Source organism: Heloderma suspectum, chromosome 2, assembly GCF_057233095.1.
Source record: "Heloderma suspectum isolate Gila_16-S chromosome 2, 16-S_ref, whole genome shotgun sequence".
NCBI classification, from domain to species: Eukaryota; Metazoa; Chordata; class Lepidosauria; order Squamata; family Helodermatidae; genus Heloderma; species Heloderma suspectum.
In genome coordinates this window covers 259,607,979-259,627,745 of record NC_139459.1, presented here as the reverse complement: position 1 = coordinate 259,627,745, position 19,767 = coordinate 259,607,979, and the positions used below count along the sequence as shown (strand labels likewise).

General features: G+C 40.5%; 1 protein-coding gene across 2 annotated transcripts in view; it reads right to left on the bottom strand.

Moving 5' to 3' along the window:
* Window positions 1-215: 215 nt before the first annotated feature.
* Window positions 216-19,767, bottom strand: part of DDX46 (DEAD-box helicase 46) — a 40,531-nt gene continuing 20,979 nt past the window's right edge. For both annotated transcript variants that reach the window (XM_084838925.1, XM_084838927.1), the window contains exons 13-24: window positions 18,747-18,825; window positions 16,341-16,423; window positions 15,488-15,652; window positions 14,304-14,466; window positions 14,019-14,212; window positions 12,248-12,385; window positions 10,906-11,055; window positions 10,213-10,413; window positions 7,275-7,493; window positions 5,812-5,956; window positions 3,491-3,564; window positions 216-1,348 (exon numbers count right to left, since the gene is read on the bottom strand). In XM_084838925.1, coding sequence (XP_084695051.1) covers window positions 1,301-1,348; window positions 3,491-3,564; window positions 5,812-5,956; window positions 7,275-7,493; window positions 10,213-10,413; window positions 10,906-11,055; window positions 12,248-12,385; window positions 14,019-14,212; window positions 14,304-14,466; window positions 15,488-15,652; window positions 16,341-16,423; window positions 18,747-18,825 — 1,659 coding nt within the window. In that variant the 3' untranslated portion in view covers window positions 216-1,300. The remainder of the gene's footprint in view (window positions 1,349-3,490; window positions 3,565-5,811; window positions 5,957-7,274; window positions 7,494-10,212; window positions 10,414-10,905; window positions 11,056-12,247; window positions 12,386-14,018; window positions 14,213-14,303; window positions 14,467-15,487; window positions 15,653-16,340; window positions 16,424-18,746; window positions 18,826-19,767) is intronic.

Sequence of the window (19,767 nt, the reverse complement as noted above, 5' to 3'; positions counted from 1 at the left end):
ATTCATGGGTGGACAACTTGTGGCCCTCAATTTGTTTTGGCCTACAACTCCCATCAGCCTGAGCAAACATAGCTATGGGTGAGGTATGTTAGGAGTCATGGCCCTTCAGAAGTTTTTGCATACAAGTTTCCCACCCCTAGATCAATGTATATGTGACATATTAAACAAGATTTTGCCCCATAGCATCACTCCCCTCAGAAGACATTTCCGAAATGTACAATTTTCAGCTCTAATCATCACTGCAATTGTTTGTATACAGTTACCACCAGCGATAGAATAATATTAAAACTAAAATTACAAGGAAGTGAAAAAAGTTATCACTTACATTTTCATGTAGGAATGGATGAAAGGTGGGAACCAGGCAAAGTTAGCCTGCAATCTGAGAACAAATGAGACTGAATTCTCAGTCAATGTACACCCCAGACAGAGATTGACAAATAGGCTACCATATTCCAAAACAATAGTCACCAACACTGGAGGTGGCTGACCAATTAATTATTTTCTTGTATGCACACACAAAAAAGAAAGCCTTGGGGAGAAATAAAGAATATATATGTATGTTACTTACATGCACACGCACACACACACACACACACACACGAGCTTGACTAACTCTGTACTTCCCTGATGAAAATGGTCTCATATTATGGAAGTGCATTCTCTCATTAAATAATAAATTCATATTATTTGGCTAAATCTATCATTAAACATTTATAGAAAGCTGCTTTGAATCTTCCAAATTTCTCATTTTGCAGAAAAATAAACAAACATAACTTTTTATTGTTATCCATGTGCTGAAGTCCATTAAGAGTTTAAGTCTTCAAGGTTTCTAGTCCATCTATATGGTTTTAGAAGATCAGAAAGCTCTCAAAACTCTTACAGCGAATGGGAAGAGGGGAGGGGAAAAGGTTTTTCTAACTGATGAGGGAGGAACATTTAGCCTTCATTTTAAAGCATTTCTTTGATTACTCCAAAACATGAGCTTGGAAGTACTATACCTTCCAAACTCTGGCTAAGATTTTTTAAACTGAGATTATAATACATTCTTTCAGGATAGTTATAACTAGTTTTATTCAGTATGTTTAGAAGAGAAAGCATACAAATGAAGTTTAATCATGTCCTCCTGAAACTTGTCCTATGATCTGAAAGCAATCCCCTGACAAGGTGATGTTGAGCTTTAAAAAAATTCAGCATGACAATATTAAAAAATGTAATTTACAAATAAGCAGTGTAAACAGTAAAGACAAACAGAAATGACCAAGTTTCACAAATGAGAAAGTGGCAGATTTACTCCAAATATTTATAAAACTTTGTATCTTCCTTTGTTGGTTGGCTGGTATGAATTTTGCTGTAAGAAAACAAAAGAGAACATGTAGTTGATAATGTACTTCATAAGCTAACAGAACTATAAAAACAGCTATTGAAGAATATGGATTGGATCCAAAGTTGCAGGAGGCAAAAATTCGTGAACTGGATGATCCCGTGCATGGAAGGGGAGGGATGCAATTTTCGTTGACTCTCCCTCCACTTGAAGCCCTCTATGACCTTGAAAATCTGCTCTAGATGGCTAGAAGACTCTCCAAAACCCAGGGGCTGTTTTGGGGTTGTGGGTGGTTTGTTAACCATGGCAGCAACCCACCCTGTGCTGGGTTCGCACATCATAAGCCAAGGTGACTGCCTGCCATGGCTTAAATATTTACAATGGCCACCAGCATGCACTGCAACCCACCATGGCTAAAATAAAGCACGGTGGGCTGTGGCAACCATGCAAACTGGCCCAGTGTGTGATGTGGACTGGGGGACTGCAGGGCAAAGGAGGAAGAGGCAAAAAACTGCCATCCTGTCCCCTTTTTCCAGTAGGGAGGCTCCTTTGGATCCTGATTTCCTCCGCCAAAAGAAGGAGCCCTTCTGTCTGAAAGGTCAACTCTGGATCCAACCTATAAAACTGTAACTAAAGAGGAATGTCTTATGTTAAAAGATATAGAATGGAAAGCTCAATATTTAACTCTGTGAACCCAGGTATCAGAAGTCAGCTCATCATGGGGTAAACGAAAAATCCCCAAAACCAGTAGTAGAAAAACAGACATTAATGAGCAGAACAATTAAACTGAAAAAGAAAGCCATCTGCCTATAGGGGAAAGAAAATTTACTCTACTTTCATGGGAAGGTAAGAAATATTTCAAAAGAAGCACACATCCCTCCCCACCAGCATTTCTCATTGTGAAAAGATAAATACATTTGTTAATGCCTTTAAAAAAGTATCCTATAACAGAATCTGCTCAGTATTCTACCTTCATTTGTTGGTAAAACAGGCTAACCAGAAAGTCTGGATTGACTGCTCCAGTAATTCTGGATTTTTGGCATTAAGCCGCTGCGCAAAGCAATCCTATGGTCCATGGGAGAACATCCCAGGGATCATAGGATATGGCCCATTCCCCACCCACTGAGGCTGTAGCTAGAGCTCTGACTTTGGTGGGTTTGGCAGAAATCCAAACAGGGATTTTCTCCCCTTGATCACCCACCCCCTCCCAGCTCCTGTGGAAAGACTCGCAGCAGCCTCCTCACCGGAGGCTGGAGCTCCAACCATGGGTAAAGATGCAACGAGTTATGAGGAGCAACGGGTTGTGCACAGGTGAGCTGGGAGGGAGGTGCTGTGGGGTGTGTAGGATCCATCAGCCTCCCAGCTCCCACCCCCAGCAGATTTATGCTGTAATGCCGGGATGGGGAACCTCTAGCTTGCAGGCCAATTTGGTCAGCCAGGCCAGCCCATCCAGCCCACGGGTGAAGCCCCTCCCCATGCCCACCCCCTGGAGGCTACTGGGAGCTTCAGAACACGGTGGGGAGAAAAATCCTCACTGTTACCTCAAATCTGTAATTGGATCTGCTTGGTATTCTGCCTTTACTTGTTGCTGAAACAGGCTAACCAGAAAGTCTGGGTTGACTGCTCCAGAGATATCAGCAGGGATTCTGCTGCACCCCTCTCCCCTTCCCAAGTGGGAGGGCAAGTAGTGTGGAGGGGACCTGGCGCTCTTCTCTCTGATCAGATCAGAGACAATGGGGATTATCTTTACTTAGTTCGACACTCCCCTCCCAAATGAGAGGGGGAGCAGTGCATTATGTGCTTTGCCCACCCCGCAACCTCCCTAACAGGGGAAGGTATGGAGCAGATGAAGGTCACGCCTCTCTCTGTACAGAGATCCTCTATGCAAAGAGACAGGGTCAGAAGCAACTGCTCATTTCTCCGTGCAGAGAGAGAGGCAAGTACTATTGCTTCCACCTTTCTCTGCACAAAGAAATGGATGATGTCAGGGGGTAAGGTTGTAGGGAGAGTGCTCTGCTTCTGAAGGGAGGGCCTACTCCCTGATATTATCTGCCGCCGCTGCCCCCCCCCCCGCGCTGAGCCAGAAGCTAAACAGTTCCCCACCCCTACTGTAATGCCATCAAATACCTGAAAGTTTTTACAGAAAGTATGAAATAATATTTCACCTACCAATCTGATGAGCTCTTCTTTGATAAGCCTTGTGATTTCTGCCTTTGCTTTCTGCACAGCCAATTCATTGGCACCTAGGAGCAGAAAGGAAAACAAACAACATCTAAGTCTATCTATGAAGCACAGTGATGAAGCAAACAATACAGGGGACAACTACAGTACGTTGGTAGCCATGAAGAGATTTCAAAAATTCATATAATGTATATTTTAAGTTCTATAATTAATAAACATTCTCCATCGTATCACATAATTCAAAGCACCTTATTCTGCATCATGATGGAGTGACTGAAAGCAAGGAAATATAAATCACAATGTAAATGATATATTTAGAGCAATGATTATATTAAGTTATGTTATTGGTATTTTAGATATTTCTTAAACAGAAATTCATATTAAATGGTTGATGAAACCATAAATGTACACTGATTTTCCACCTAAACTGTGCCTTTATACTATCTAGGACAGTAATGTAAAACATTTTCTCATGTGCCTTTTGCATTGCTTAAAGGTTCCAGTACAGTGATTATGAAATTAATGTTATAATGATGTGGAGAGTTCCCACTCCTAGGCTAGATGTTCTTGGAGTCCTCGAATATTGGAGCAGGAACTCTCCGTATCATTGGAAGTCTCCTCATGAACCTCTGAGCTAGCTCCAAGGTTTGTAAGCTCTGGGGCAGGAGATTATTACCGGTTCCCCTTTAGCTGTAGTACTGACCTCTCCTCCTTTAACCACATCAATTTACATTATCTCAGCAATCCTTACAACAACCCAGCAAGGTAGATCAGTATTGCCATGTTATTGCAGGTCAGAGACTTGAGACAAAGGCTTGCTTGTCTAATACCACTTAATACAGTCTTTCCCAACCTGGTGCCTTCCAGATGTTTTGGACTACAACGCTCAGCATTCCTGACTATTAGCCACATTGGCTGAGGCTGACGGGGGTTGAAGTCCACACCATCTGGAGGGCACCAGGCTGGGGAAGGCTGAGTTAGTAAATTCATGACTTCATAGCTCTCACTCTCAGGCTGTGATCCTGTGAAACACTTACAGCCCAATCAGATCAGGCTGCTACTTGGGTAGAAACCCCACTGAACTCTAAAGAACGTATTTCTGAGTAAACAGACTGTTAGCCACCTCTCTATATCTTTCAGGACTGCAGGAAGGAAAAATAAGGAACACCTTTCTCCCCACAATTTGTTCTGAGTCCAGAAGGAAGTATGGAAACCACACCGTGGTCTCACAAGTCAAAGAAGTGAGGAAAAACAAACAAGCTGCTGGCTGGCTGAAGGGCTAGGTGGACTGGCCTGATGTTGCCTACTAGACTGATGGGCAAAGTGTTTTGTGGTAGGCTGACAGGTAAATAGGCTCCAAATCTGACTTCATAAGCATTGATTGTTTGTACTCCATGGGTGTGCTCAGTAACCACTGTAACTGGACCCTTCCCCTTAAACATCATCAACAGCTTAACCCGGGGGAGCAGGGAGTTTGCTGAGCGTGTGCCTTCCTTTTTTCGTGGCAGTAATTTTGGAGGTTCTGGTTGACAGTGGCCTTTGACGGCACAGGTGCCCAGGCCCAATACCAAATTTTTCAGCACACAAATTAGGAAATATGTAAACTGGCACACAATTGCAGGTTTTCCACACCTTGTTGGAGAAGGACTCTCCTGAGCACTAGCTTGTATCAAAGTTGGTGTTAATTACAACAGACTATGCACTGAATCCTGCCTTAGTCATACTTAAGAGTAGAACTTCGAAGTATAACTAAGTCTGGATCCAATTCTAAGTAGTTATTACTACAACCAATCTCTGCATTAAGCAGTTCTCCCATTCCACTGAGGTCTACAGCACATATCGCCTGCTGCTTCAACTCCTCTAGAATAAAGGTAGGGTACCTTTCTCTCCCACTTGTGGAAGCAGCAAGAGATACATCTGCGTAAACTAGTAAACTTTTTTCACAGGAACAACATTCATTTGACTTGTGTTAGCTTGGTATGAAAGTGCCACATGTGACATTTTATATTTTTCCAGATAGCAGTCATGGGGCAGTATCCAAGTTGACATGAGCACTAACATAAACTACGTTACAGTAGCATAAGGGACCTCTAGTATAAACGCCAGTAGTGTTCACTGGCATGGCATGTTTTCCAGGGAATCTTGTTGTGCCAGCTAATGCTACTAGCGTTGTGCTAAAGGTCCCTCATGCTGGTGCAATAAAATTTAGTGTTCGTGACAACTTAGATACTGCTTGTGGTTTTTTCCCACAGCAGTTTTTAGTCTGTACTAAGGATAGCGTTTTAGTGGAAATTATCAGCAATACTCACTTTCAATAGCCAAGTAAATTTTTCGTTCTCCCTCCTTGGGTTCTTTGCCTGGAGGAAAGTACGTTCCTCTGATTGTAATGGCAGCTTCGGAATATTCACTTATTCTGTGCAGTGCTTCCTTTGATGTTACTTTCCATCTAGCGGTCTGCAAAACGACAGAGGCAAAGGAAAGGAAAATATACTGAGTATTAAATCTGCAAGGTCAAGTGCAATTCTAAAGTTGTTTGTGTATATGGACTGTGTGCTTTTATATAAATAGCTTTTAAACTTTTTATATTGTATTTAATGTTTCAACGTCCATAAACCGCCCCGAGAGCTTCGGGTATAGGGCAGTATAGAAATGTAATACATCATCATCATCAAAACGACTTCACAAGTTGCACAGCGGAATGATCAAAGACCAAAAATGGGATGAGTATATATGTGATTTATGTTTTCATTTCTGGAAAGTTTTTAAAATGATTCTTTGTAACATTTTATAAGAAGTGTAACAAACACCATTTAACAATCCTAATCTTTCTCTCTAGAAATACCATTTGGGGGTAATAAAAAGTTAAACACTTCTTTATGTACCAGAATTCTTCTATAACACAGGATGTGCACATGGTAGTTAGTTCCCTCCCTCCCTGTTTTTAAAGGAGCTTTAAAGACTTGGATGTTCCAGTCTGCTTTTATATGAATGTATTCCCATTTTTATTTTATAAATGTTTTAGGCAGCTGTTTTAATTAATTATATTTTATTTGCTCTGCCTCAAAAAGTGGTATAAAATATTTTAAATAAATCTTATTTTATCTCCTTTAAAAAGATCTGTGATAAAATTGTAGATTTTATTCATGTATAAGTTATCAATATGAATAGTGCATTTGTCTCCAAATGGAATTTGTGAAGTGCCTTTATCGAATTACAGAGAGAGAATGTTTATTTGATAAAATGCCAAAGAATTATTATTGTGTGATTATAGTAATACAAAACTCAAACAAAAACAGAAGAAAACACATTTATGGAGTGCAAGAATATCAAGTTCAGTGGTGATGTTTCACTCTTTGGATCACTGGAATAGCAAAAGGAGTGCTTGAGAAGAAAAATAAATGGCTACAGGGGAACGGATTACATAGCTGTAATAATGCTGAGAACAGATATGACAATTAGGAACATGGGAAGCTGCCTTATATTGAGCCAGACCATGGGTTCATTTAGCCCAGTACCATTGACACAATTTTGTTTCAACAATACTCCCCAGGGTTTCAGGCAGGATTCCTTCCTAGCACTACCTGGGGATGGCAGGGATTGAACCTGGGACCTTCTGCATGCCAAGCAGGGGCTCTGCCACTGAGTTATGGCCCCTTCCTTGCAAAAAGCTGTGCTACAAAGAAATCCGGGGGGGGGGGGATCACACAATGTATGCAAAGAATCCCAACCAAAGTCCTGTGCTATATTATTAAACAAACAAAAATATTCTTGCCTGTGGGAAATCATTGATCTCCAATTCTTCTTCATATCTCTTAAAAGATTCATTTTGTCCCCCCTCCTGTTTCTCTTCCTCTTGTTTCTCTATGGGCACATAATTGAGCTTGGCATTGATCTTCTCAGCCAGTTGTTCTGCAATGGTCTTAGCAGATACAGTTGGAGCCTGAATTGTACCGCCTCTCAGGATAGCATTTGTAGCTTGCTGCATCACATCCTGTAATCAGGAATTTAAAATAAAACAGAATCTAACTTCAGAAACATACCACAGAACAAAGCAGTATAAGAAGAATTTGGCCAAAATTTATATATTGTTTTTATAAACTGTGTGCATATATAAATTCTAAACCCTATATGCACAAATGAGAAGCACAAGGCTTGTTTACTACACAGACCAGAATTTAGAGAGGGTTTTCTCAAAGATAATTTTCAGAAGGTGCAGGATGGAAGGGGAGTTCACAAAAATCTCTCTCCCCACCCACCCCCATTACGCAAATGAGAATACCTCACAAGTGGGAGTTCTCCTCATGGGAAGTTCGAATCCAAGCCTCTGTGAATAACCATACTATTTATATCAAGGATGCAGAACCTGTTTCAGACCGAGGGCCGAATTCTGTTTTGATCAAGCCCTTGATCAAATTCTAGTGGTGGACAGGGCAGAAGGCAAAAGCAGCAGGGCCAAAACAAAAAAATAGCAGAACATACCAGCATATTTTAATTTAAAGCTCTTACTGACAGTAACTAAGCCTTAGGAGAGACATTTCAATATTTTAGAATCTCCTAGCCACCAAACAATTGGTGGCTGGGAGAAGAAGGCATGGCCAGATTGGGCTTGAGGTTCTGCACCCCTGGCTTGCATTATCAGCTAGAGGAAACCCCAATTGCCAACTTTTATTTCAGCGAGATCTCCTCCTCCACCCCTACCCCCTGAATGCACAAACAAAACAAAGGTTGAGGTTAAACAAAGGCGCTACTATCCAGGGATAGCCAGTTGTATAAGGAAGCCTGGGTTTCAGTTAGCCAAGTTTTAAAAAAAATAGGCACACCATCCCTCACATAAAACACCTGTTACGGTTACTGACAGAACCATGCAATCCTGGTGTTCAAAGTAAAGCCTGAAATCATGGATAGCATCATCTGAAATGCACTACCCGTAACCTGGGACACACCACATGTCATGTGACCAGTGCTGGGGAGGAACTGCCAGAATTAGCATTTCAGGTAGGAACCACTGCTATGGCAATACACAGATCAGTGTGTGGAATATACTCTTCTTAGTATCTCTTCTTTGGGTAACATGCAGCCATCTCATTTTCTAAGCAAAGGAAATGATTGTGTTCATATGCATAGGACCCTTTACAGTGGAGCAGTTCTCATAACAGACTTCATTCATCATCAACCAGGCAGCTCTGACTACAGGCCAAACTAAATTTGACTCAGGCAGCTACAGGTATGCCGAAGTATGTAATTGGGTGTGTGACCTATTCTTATACCAAAAAAAAAGGAATGTGCAGGTAAGGGAAGCTAAATCCTCCCTTGCCTTATCTCACCGCATTCCATTCCTTCAACCATATTTCTCTTCACTTCCTGCCACTGAAGCTGGGGTGGGGAGAAAAGTGTTTTGAAACCATAGAGCACAACAAAACAAGGTAGAGGAGGGTTTAGCTTCTCTTATCCATGCACTTCTTTTCATGTCCATTCCACTTCAGATGTGAAAGTAGCAGACACGTGCATAAATACACATGGCTGTCCCAGCACATCTAGTTTAGCCTTAACAGGACTTAAGAAGAAAAAAACTTTGGGCAGTGTCATAGAATGGACTGTTAGTGCAACAGGAACTAGCAGTTCCTGAAAGAAATGGAAATAAGTGGCAACAGTCGTTTCCAGAATAGGGCAGGTCAGTGGAGCTCATAGAAGCGTTGCTGCTCATTTCTGTGCTTATTTTAGAAACCACGAGTTCCTGTTGTGCTAGCGGTCCATTTCACTAGCACAACAGAACAAGCAGAGGTGCAGTGGCAGTATAGGATACTACCCTTTGCTACTGATTAGGCTTTTCAGAGAAATGCTGAAAAACTAATAACCATCCACACAAAAAAACTGTTCATGCAGAAAGACCATTCTGGCAAAAAATATGCACACAAATATACACATATCCCCTTGCAACCAAGAGGCATATTTGCAAATCAAATTTAGTAGACCTTCCTTAGAGGTGGCTAAAAATCCAGTTATTGGTGCTAGTATTTTGAACTTCTGCACCAGTAGTCACATTCCCATAACACTTCAAATATCGCCAACAGATACACAGTAAAATTTCAATTATCTGGACTTCCCATGTATAGATTCCTTTCACGGTATCTAATGCCTTGTATCTCCCCACTCCACCCTGCCATCAGCCCAAATACAGTTTCACTTAGGTTCAAATAAGATCATAACAGGTTGGGTAAATTTGTAGAGGTTATTCAGAATCATCACTCCTGTCGTAGCCCCATGTATATGACTATACACAAAGAGGAATAGGAATTTGTACTCCTTTTCTAAGAGTACATAAGTTGGACTCTATGGCCCAGTTCGCATGATCACCGTGACTTAAACAAGCCACAGTGGGTGCCAGCACACACTGGGTGCCATTTGCCTAACTACCTGCCCAGGGGGAAATTGTCATATCATCCAAACCCAGGCAGCATGACTTGTTGAAGGGAGAACAACCCTCAAATAACCCATGGGCTCTTGTTTAAGACACAGTGACTGTGCGAACCAGGTCAATGTAAATGCAAGCTGAGCAGGTTTTAACACAGACCTGTATAAATTATGTATGTATCTTTTCCTTCTCCATTGGTAATGTTTATGTCTCTTGGAGTGTCCAGATAGCAAGGATTGTACTGCATGACGTTAACAAAATACAACATTCAATATAAGTTTAGAAATGCTTGCTGTACCTTAAATTGAAAAGAGACTGATACTTGTGCCTCAGCTCCAAGATTTTTCTGTGCATTGATTCTCAATGCCAATCTTTTAGCAATTTCTAATTTTTCTGCATTTCCTGCTGTTGGGGCAGGAACATTAGATGTCCCGCCAGATGATGCCATGTCCTTCACTCTTTTCTTTGAATTGAACATGCTTTCAATCTGCTCATCAATCTAAAAAGAAAAATAAGTGTAACTTCAATTGTAGAGAAATGTAAGGTAAGACGCAATATCTAAAAGGATTCAGGAATCTAATATGAGAGTGGCTTCAATATCAAATACTAGAGTGTATGATCACTTTGATGAATAAAGATGACTTTCAATGAAAGGTAGTAGAAAAATCATCAGAAGTTGAAAAACCATGCATTACCTTCATTGGAAGCAGAATTATTTCAATTTATTGGGTTGTATCCAATGTTATTCTAACTTCAGTCCAACTTATTTCAACGGGTATACTGTGAGTAGGACTAACATTGGATACAACCCACCAGAGAGATGTTTAATTGAATGTAAATTAAAAAGAACATTTAGCTGACAAGAGATTGCAATCACATCTATAAGAAATTGCTATGATATCAGTCAGATGAACAGGAGCATGAAAACGTCACAATTTTGCATATTTGTATATACTGAGTGCATAACTAAAAAGCAATTGTAAATACTTACATCAACCGCAGTATCTTCATCATCTGAATCCTGCAAGCCAAGTGCGGCCTTTTGTAGTTTCTTTCTCTCATTAGCCAAAGCTTCCTCTGTTTCATCAAACTTGAATCCTTTACCAGAGAACCCACTGCTCTTTTTAATTGTCTTCCCCTCCTAAAAGACAAATATCTTCTCAAAAATCAGTCCCAATATATAAGCCCCCCTTTTAAAAGACAAAGTTTTAAAAAGTTTATTAGTGGAAGTTTCAAGATTTGTTGCATAGGGTATTTTAATGTAGAAATCTGCCATTTTAAAGGAGGAGGCTGATTGTCCTAAAAAAGTGCTGATAAGCACCGAAACACATACAGATAGAAAAATTCCATATACAGGAGAGAAATCAGATTTAACATGCATATTAAACTCAAATAAGCACTAAAGGCAGATGAAAAAATAACATCCACCCTAAAATAGAGATTGGTCTGCACCTACAGAACACATAACAGAACAAACCTGCCTGTTTTAATTTTTTTTAGATATTTCCATATACACTCAAAGCCTAAAAAATGAGGTAGCTTGTTAATAAAGCCAGCATTGTTTTTTTAAAAAAATGTTCAAAAGTTAAACTGCCATTATGTACAATGATTTTCAACCTACAGATAGAGGTGTAATCTATACATACTGTAGAATGAAGTGGTACAGTGATTTGCACCAGCTCAAGTTACAATTTCATGCCATGTCTGAGTTCTCCCCCATGCACAAAATATCGTCAAAGTAACAACAAAAACAAAATACAGTGCATCAGATAGAAATATTCTAGCACAGTGCACTCCCTTCTGTACTAGATTTCTACCTGTAGGGAATTTTTATTCAGGAAAGTATTAAAAATCTTATCACTAAACATGCAGTCTGAAGGACCAAATTCTACCACCTCAGGACTCCACAACCTCAGTCCTTTACATTCTGTTCTCATTACATTATCAGGTCTAACTCTATAGCAAAGCCTCTGAACTTTAAAACTATTTGTTGGATCCAAAGAACCAGAGCAGAAGGAATATAGCTACTAGCACAGCAGTTCACATAGCAGTGTAACAGGAAGGTTCTATTGCAGTTTTTAATGCATCCATTTGGGCAAGAAGAAGAACATATTTGAATTAGTTTCACTTCTCTCTCCAATGTAATGTGTAAACAGCCCACCCATCAGAAGAAGACACCTTCTGCTTTCAGAAAGGGACTTCAGATCCAACCACATTGAACAAAAAAGTGCCCAACTGAAATTTATTAAAGAACTGCTTTCTGCTTGTGCAAACATTATCAGAATTTAACTATGTACACTAAAATCGGCAACAATGGAAGGTGGGTTACTTACAGCCTTCTGCTGATCTTTGAAGTCATTCCAAAGTTTCTCCAGCTCAGAAGGGACTGGAGTACCTGACAACTCAAAAGCTTTAATTATATCACCAGCATACCGTGCTTGATCTTCAGTTATAAAAGTATATGCATATCCCTGTTAATAAAATATTAAGTATCATTTGAATTCAGTATTAAAGTTCAATGACTTAATTGTTTTATACATATGCATGTGTATGTGTGTAAAATACACACACACACACAGTGAATTTGACATTTTTACAAAAAAGGTTTTAACATAATTACATAGTAATGATTCATTGTTTAAATTAATCAAAGTTCTATTTTAATATGACAACAGTCATTATGTGAGATTAGTTTTCAGGGAAATTATACTTCAAGACAGTGCACTTTGCCAAGCTGTGTGGAACCCAATTAACTCTTTTGGCACAACTAAATATATACCGCATGAATATTTTGAGAAGTAAAAAGAGCAGTCATAAGACATCAGCCTATGTCTTAATCCCATGACAAATTCCTGACACCTATTTGAATCAATGAAAACATAGCCATAGACTTCCATGGCATCACAGCTCCATTGCTGAGATTTCTAAATAAAGTATCAGCATTCCAGGGTGGATAAAAGTCAATTATTTTTATTAACAAAAACCCTGGATTTTAAAAAATCTGATTTTTATTTCTCTGTTTTAGCTATAATAAGTTGCACTTAAAAAAAAACTTGATTTAAAAAGAACTCTGAACTTAATTGACCCATATAGGGCTGGAAACAGAATTAGTCTTCTGCTGATGGAAGGGTTCCTTCCATCCACAGGCAGCTACAAAAAGGCTCTATTCAGTTGCAAACTAAAGGGACAAATCACTCTTGCCAGAGGTGTGAATCTAGGGTTTGCAGAGGGCTTCTGAAATTAGGCCAAGGACTGCATTCCTACTCTATTTAGTTGCAAACCAACATGTTCTGCTTGTTGGAGCTCAGAAAAAATACAAATTTCAGAATGGGAAACATGATGTAAACCAATTTTTTAAATTACTTATTTTCTTGGTGACTTACATCAGGGGTGCAAAAAGTGTGGCCTGTGGGTCACAGGTGCCCCCCAAGCCCTGTCTGTTGGCCCCCCAGGCTTGCAGAAAACTCTAGAAAAAAGGAGAAACACTCGAAGAACAGGCTCTATGGTTCATGCCCTAGAAGCCTCATTCCTATAGCATCCTTGGAGCTCCTGCCTGCTTCCTAGGATACTCTAGGGATGGGGCTTCTAGGGGAGGAACCATAGAACCTGTTCTTTTTTTTCTGAAAACGTTACAAGTAACAGTGTGGGATGTCATGATCCTTCAGCAAGAGAGTGGATTAGAGGAAGGAGAAGGAATAGGAGCCAGGATTTCTGGATGGGTTGAGAACTGAGATTTCTAGGAGGAAATCTTGATTTTATCTGATCAAAGCAGGTGCCAGGCCTCTAAAATTCTCTTGGCCAGGAGCTGAATTTGACAGTGGGGTTGTGCGTGAGGGAGTATTACAGAATGTGCTATGTGTTTGTGTGAGCTGTGCATGTATGTGCACATGTACACACATGCACAGCCCCCACCACTCCAGCAGGCGCTCAATGCATCACTCAAGCAAAAAAGGTTGACCTGATTTAGATCAATGATTTAAAATCACCTTCATTTAAAGGTCAATCCACCTGCCACCTTCTACAAACATTCCCACCTACAGCGAGCAATAAGCCATCTTAAATCAGACTACAGTTTGAAGCACTTAATTAAAAAATATAATTTACTTGGTTGCCTGCTCGTCCAGTTCTTCCTGCTCTGTGCACATAATCCTCATAATGATTGGGACAATTGTAGTTGATTACAAGCATAAGATGTTTTACATCAAGACCTCGGGCTGCTACAGATGTGGCAACAAGAAGTTTGCACACTCCACTCTTAAAATCATTGATTATACTGTCTCTGTCATATTGGTCAATGCCTGCAAATGACAACATATAAGATGTTAAGGAACACTTCATGCTTTATTTTTCTAGTTAAATATTTAAAGCAGCTTGAAGAGTGTCTACTACCTCCATGAAGTGACAGGCAGGGATAAGAAGCTCGCATTAAGTCTTTCAGCAATCCATCAGCATGTTCTTGTTTATCTACAAATATAATGACAGCTCCTTTTTCTTGATAATGTCCTAGTAATTCAAGTAACTTCAAAAACTTGTTCTCCTCCTCTATGACAACCTGAAAGAGCAACTCAGTTCAGGGAGACAGCATCTCACACAAATTTTTCTTCAACTAGTTCCCAGTTAAAGTGACAGTAAAAAGGAACACAACAGTTGATAACATAAACAAATCTGATCCAAGTATTTTAGCATACATTTCTATACCATCTCATCCCTATGGATCTTGTTTTAATTTGTACAATGCAAACTGTTTTTGCTATATAATCTACAGCTGCATCTAGCTAGCGGGGCAGGTTTCTGCTCTGCTTCTCTAGCCCTTGGAAAAAAGTCACCCTACCACTACGGATGTACAACAAACTTGTGCCACTATCTTTAGCCAGAATTCAAGGAGCTGCTCAGATTCATGGAAGGACTTGTGCTAGCCCAGTGGAATTTTTGAATCTTTTCTCTGAACTGCCAATCTCACCCCAGCATATCACCCCACTCTGTTTCAAAAAGAATCTGCAATGTAACACATAGACTTATGTTCAAGAAAATAAGTCTAAAGCCCCATTCCAGAACAAATTTCATAGTATTTGAATTCTGGCTCTTGGCTCCATGGCTAATAAAAAAGTACAGGATGCCATTTAGAAAGCCATCATCAAACTTATTCCACCCTACCACAGAGGAGTTCTGGCACAAAAGTGCAGTTTTGGGGCAGAGTTTCAGTCCCTATCTCAGTGCAAGGGAATATGCACCTTCATATTAGCACAGGGACCTCTCTGCTCGTCATATGAGCTTCCTAGCACAACAGCTCATAGGCTCAACCTACTGTAGGAATAGCTCTCAATACAAGTAGTGTTATTGTGGTGTAAGAAAAAAATCTTCCCACCAGAAAGTGTTTTGATTAGCCTACTCAAAGTCATGCAAGGCAAGGGTAAACATAATCAATGTTTGCTACTTTGTAAAATTAATTTATCTTAGACGTCTATTTCTGCAAAATAATCCTGAGGCGAAGCTGTCTTGAATACTTAATTTTGCCCGTAACACTGTCTTTTGAACACTGCAGCAGATACAAAAGGCACATTTCTGCAACTTACCACATGCTGTTCCACTTCAGAACAGACAACACTCCTGCCACCAACCTGGACCTCAATCGGCTTACTTAGTATTCGACGAGCTAAAGCCTCCATGGCTCTAGGGAAGGTAGCAGAGAACATAACAGTCTGGCGATCAGGTCTCACATTGTCTACAATGCGCATAACCTATTATAAGTGTAAAGTTGGGGTTAACACCATAATCTTCCAAGTCAAATTATTTAATTTTTAAAACAAGGCTCTTGTATTCTACAGCAGAGATAGGCAAAGGATAGATCTCCAGATGTTTTGGACTTCAACTCAAAGAAGCCTCTGCCAACATGGTCAACTGTCAGGAATGCTGGGAGTTGAAGACCAAAAGATCTGGGGAGCTATTTCCTGCCCGCCCCGTTCTACAAAAGAGAAAGTCTCCTGCAAGTGTCAGTGTTCAGACCATTGCCAGCCAGTCTTCCTGGTAAGTTTGCCAGATGTCCAAAGTATGAGCTAGTGCCTTCTAGAGCTCCATACAGTACACATGCAAACTCCACCCCCTTTCTTGTTGCCTTGGTGCAATTGTGCATCTAGTCTATTGAACTGAGGAGCAGGCAGCACCACAAGCATACGTATGCCTAGTGCGGCCTGTAGACTGACCTATTCCTGGTCCGTTGATGCCTGTGCCACTTGTGGCATCCATGTAACAGATTAACCACATATGTTCTACACTATATGATGGTTATTGGGAAAGTATCACCTTCTGCTGACCCACCAATAGCGATGTCATCACAGGGCAGAACTCAACTGAGATTCTGTTTTATTCAAAATACCTTTTCAGCCTTAAGCATAAGCTTGTTGCAGCTCAGTAATTTCACATTCTCACCTGAGGCTCAAAGCCCATGTCAAACATTCTATCAGCTTCATCAAGGACAACGTATGTCACTCTCCGAAGATTTGTCACCCGGCCTACAGAGAGGAGAGAGAAAACAAAGGGAAACAAAAATAAATCTAGAGGGTATTTTTCCTCAACACCAAATGTAAATAAAATGGTACATATTTTTAACAAACATTTTAAAATTATATTTATTTTAGAAAAACAATTCACTAAATGCCTTATCTCTTGGTCCAGTGACAAACATTTTGGTAAATGTGTACTGATGCACAAGGCCCATTATTTTGTCAAACTCTTCTTTTGTATACCAGTACAGGGCCAGAAAACCTGTAAAATTCAGAAAACAGCCCTCACCAAAACACATAAAACTAAGACTGAGGTGAAGCAACGAGCCACATCAGCCATTATCTGTAAGCGCCACCTAGAAAAAAACATATTAGAGATTACAGCGCATGTGTGGAAGGCAAAGTTCAAGTGCTAACTGAAGAAGCCTTACAAAAGTTTCCATGTAGATGATAATTTAACGTACTTATAAAACGTGAAAGTTTAACTACATTGAAGGCAATGAGAGCTTTGGCACCAATTTCATCAGCAGAATGTCTTACACTGATTGGTAGATTCTAGACAGCAACTAAACTAGTATAAATATAATGCTATAAGCAACGTTTTCCAGATCTACATAGCTTACAACTTTTTAAAAACTCAGTATAGAAAACCAGGCATCCCAGTGATGGTGCAGCAGGAGTGGGCAGGTGGTCAGGAGCCAGCGTGCTCCCTCCTGAATAACCGATGGCTTCTTTAACCACGGCTTGCTGCATCGTCCGACCAGGCCCGATGTCTTGGATGCAAAAATCCCAACACGGAAGCAGAAAGCACTTCCACGCACACTGGGTGTGTCACTGATCCAGCCCCCCAGCTGCAGCACCTCATGGCCTCTGTGCCGCACTTCAGGTGCTCAGGAAGCAGTGTGCTGGCAACTAAGATGGCAGGAGGGAATCAGGAGAATGCATAGAGGTATATGCCACACATATAGGGAAGTGCTTTTCTCTTGGGATCTAATTTGGAATTAGAAGAGAGCACTTTGAGGATTTAACCTGTGAAGCCTTGAAGTGTCAACACTGGGGAAGAATTACGAAAATGTAATATAGGGCTTAAACAAGGCTTAAGGGATCTTTTTAAATGCTAGCACTGGCAGCATTTCTATCACTCTAGTTCATAAAGGGACTCTAGAGAAGACCGAAAACAAACCCTCCCCAACCCCCTCTGAATCTGAGGAGAGCAGAAACAGGAAGTTCAGAGATACACTGTAGCCTAAGGAAACAATGAAATTCCTCTACAGCACAGACTAGGAGATGCGCTCTGTCATGGCCTTCCTTCCAGGTGATGCTCTAATTCTGCAGACTCCCAAGGCACAAGTCACTTCCATTCTACTTAAGTGAATATACAGAAGGACTGAATTTCACCTCAGCTACCAGTTATCAGTTGGAAGCTGGCTTGGGTTAGACCTGACTGCAGCAACACATGATAGCTTTTTAAAAAATAATTTAAAAATAAAGCTGTTTTAACGCAGTTCATGGTCACTAATTCAAGGTGAATATAAGCTATTTTCTCTTCTTCAGCTCTAAATTTGTATATGCAGCATGTTAATATCCTAATACTCAAAAATTTAAATTGGCAACGTTTTAATTATTTTTTCAGCTCTTAGAAGTGGTAGGTTACTTGGAACAGCATTCATGTACCTACCTTTGATGGCTTAGTCTTGGAAGCCCAGTTCTATAATTCTTGGAGGGACTTTTTCCACAGAAGTCAAATGTCAACAGTTTAGTAGAGGTTTTGAAGTACAATATTTAAACAAATCATCAAACATTATCTGACAAGCATGCAACACTGCAGTAGAAAAACATTTTAAAGCTGCAATATCTCAGTTTAGGTTATTAATTTGTACTAAGTAGGAAAACTTTTAGTTATGAGAGAAGTTTCCATTTTTAAAGTTGAAAATAGTGTGTTTACCTCAATTTAGAAATCTAGAACTAAATATCTTTGGACAAAAAGTATATTGTTATATTGCATCAATTTCAACAAGCACCAGACAGGCAGCATGACTTTAAAATAAGTGATAGAAATAAACAGTTATCCTAAGTAGGCCAATTCTGAAGTTGAGGTATAAATCCAAAATGCATGTAATTATTCTAAGACATTATTCAACTGTCTTTCAAACATCTTTGAGACCTACATCAAAAAGTACTGAAAAGAGCCACTTTTATTACTATACGCCACATTAGATATCACAGCTTCAACAGATAAATTCATCCCAGAAGTCCATGGGGGGGGGGGGGAGAATAACCCTTTCAACTTTATTTCACATGTATATCATTAATTGAAAAAGTCTCTTCTTACCATTATTAGCTGCTAACATATCAATCATACGGCCAGGTGTGCAAACGATTATTTCAGCACCCCTTTTCAGTTCAGCAATCTGGTTATAAAAAAGTAGAAGATACTATTTAAAATTTGTGACATCAATGACATTATGAATAATACTTAAACATACTAGATATTAATTCATGACTGAAAAATCATTTATCTAGTACAAAATGCCCTCAGCCATAAATATTAAAAGGTATGTTAAAGAGTTTCTTACAGATCTCCAGTTCAGGGTAATATTCCCGTACAGCAGGGGTGGGGAACTGGTGGCCTGCTGCCCAAATCGAGCCCACAGAGCCTCCCTGTCCAGCCTGCCTTTTCTGCCCCACTCCCCAATGAGTTGCCGGGGGAGCACCACTCCTCCCTCGGCAGCCCGCTGCCTTTCCATGCTGTGTACTGAGAAACGGAAGCTGCTTCCTCAGGACAGAAGGAAAAAAGATTTGGGGAAGAAAAGAAGCTTGTCTCTCCCAAGGCAGCCTCCCATGATAATCAGGGTGATGGCAGCTGCGGGCAAAGGATTAATCCAACACGCCCCATCCCATCCACTGCCATTTCCATGAAGATAACCCCCTGCCAATGAGACTTGGAAAAAGTGTCCCACTGGTTCCAACAGGGAGCTTTTTTCAAGCCTAACTGCTGTGTTGGGGGGAGGGGGAAACGTGAGACAGAATGAGCATACAGGTGGCCCCACCCAGTTTTTGCTAATGCCCTGCCTACAGCTAGCATGCGCCCCCTGGAAGATTAACCACAAGGGACTGCGGCCCTTGGAATGAAAAGGTTCTCCACCATGTCCTGGAGCAGCAGTGGGGAATGTGTGGCCCTCCAGTTGTTGCTGGACTGCAATTCCCATCAGCCATAGCCAGCACAACCAATAGTGAGGGATGATGGGAGTTGCATTCCAAAACCATCTGGAGGGCCTCACCTTCCCCATCCCTGCCCTACAGCATCCAAATTCACTCATTTGTTTGAGTCACATAACACAACACAAACACGT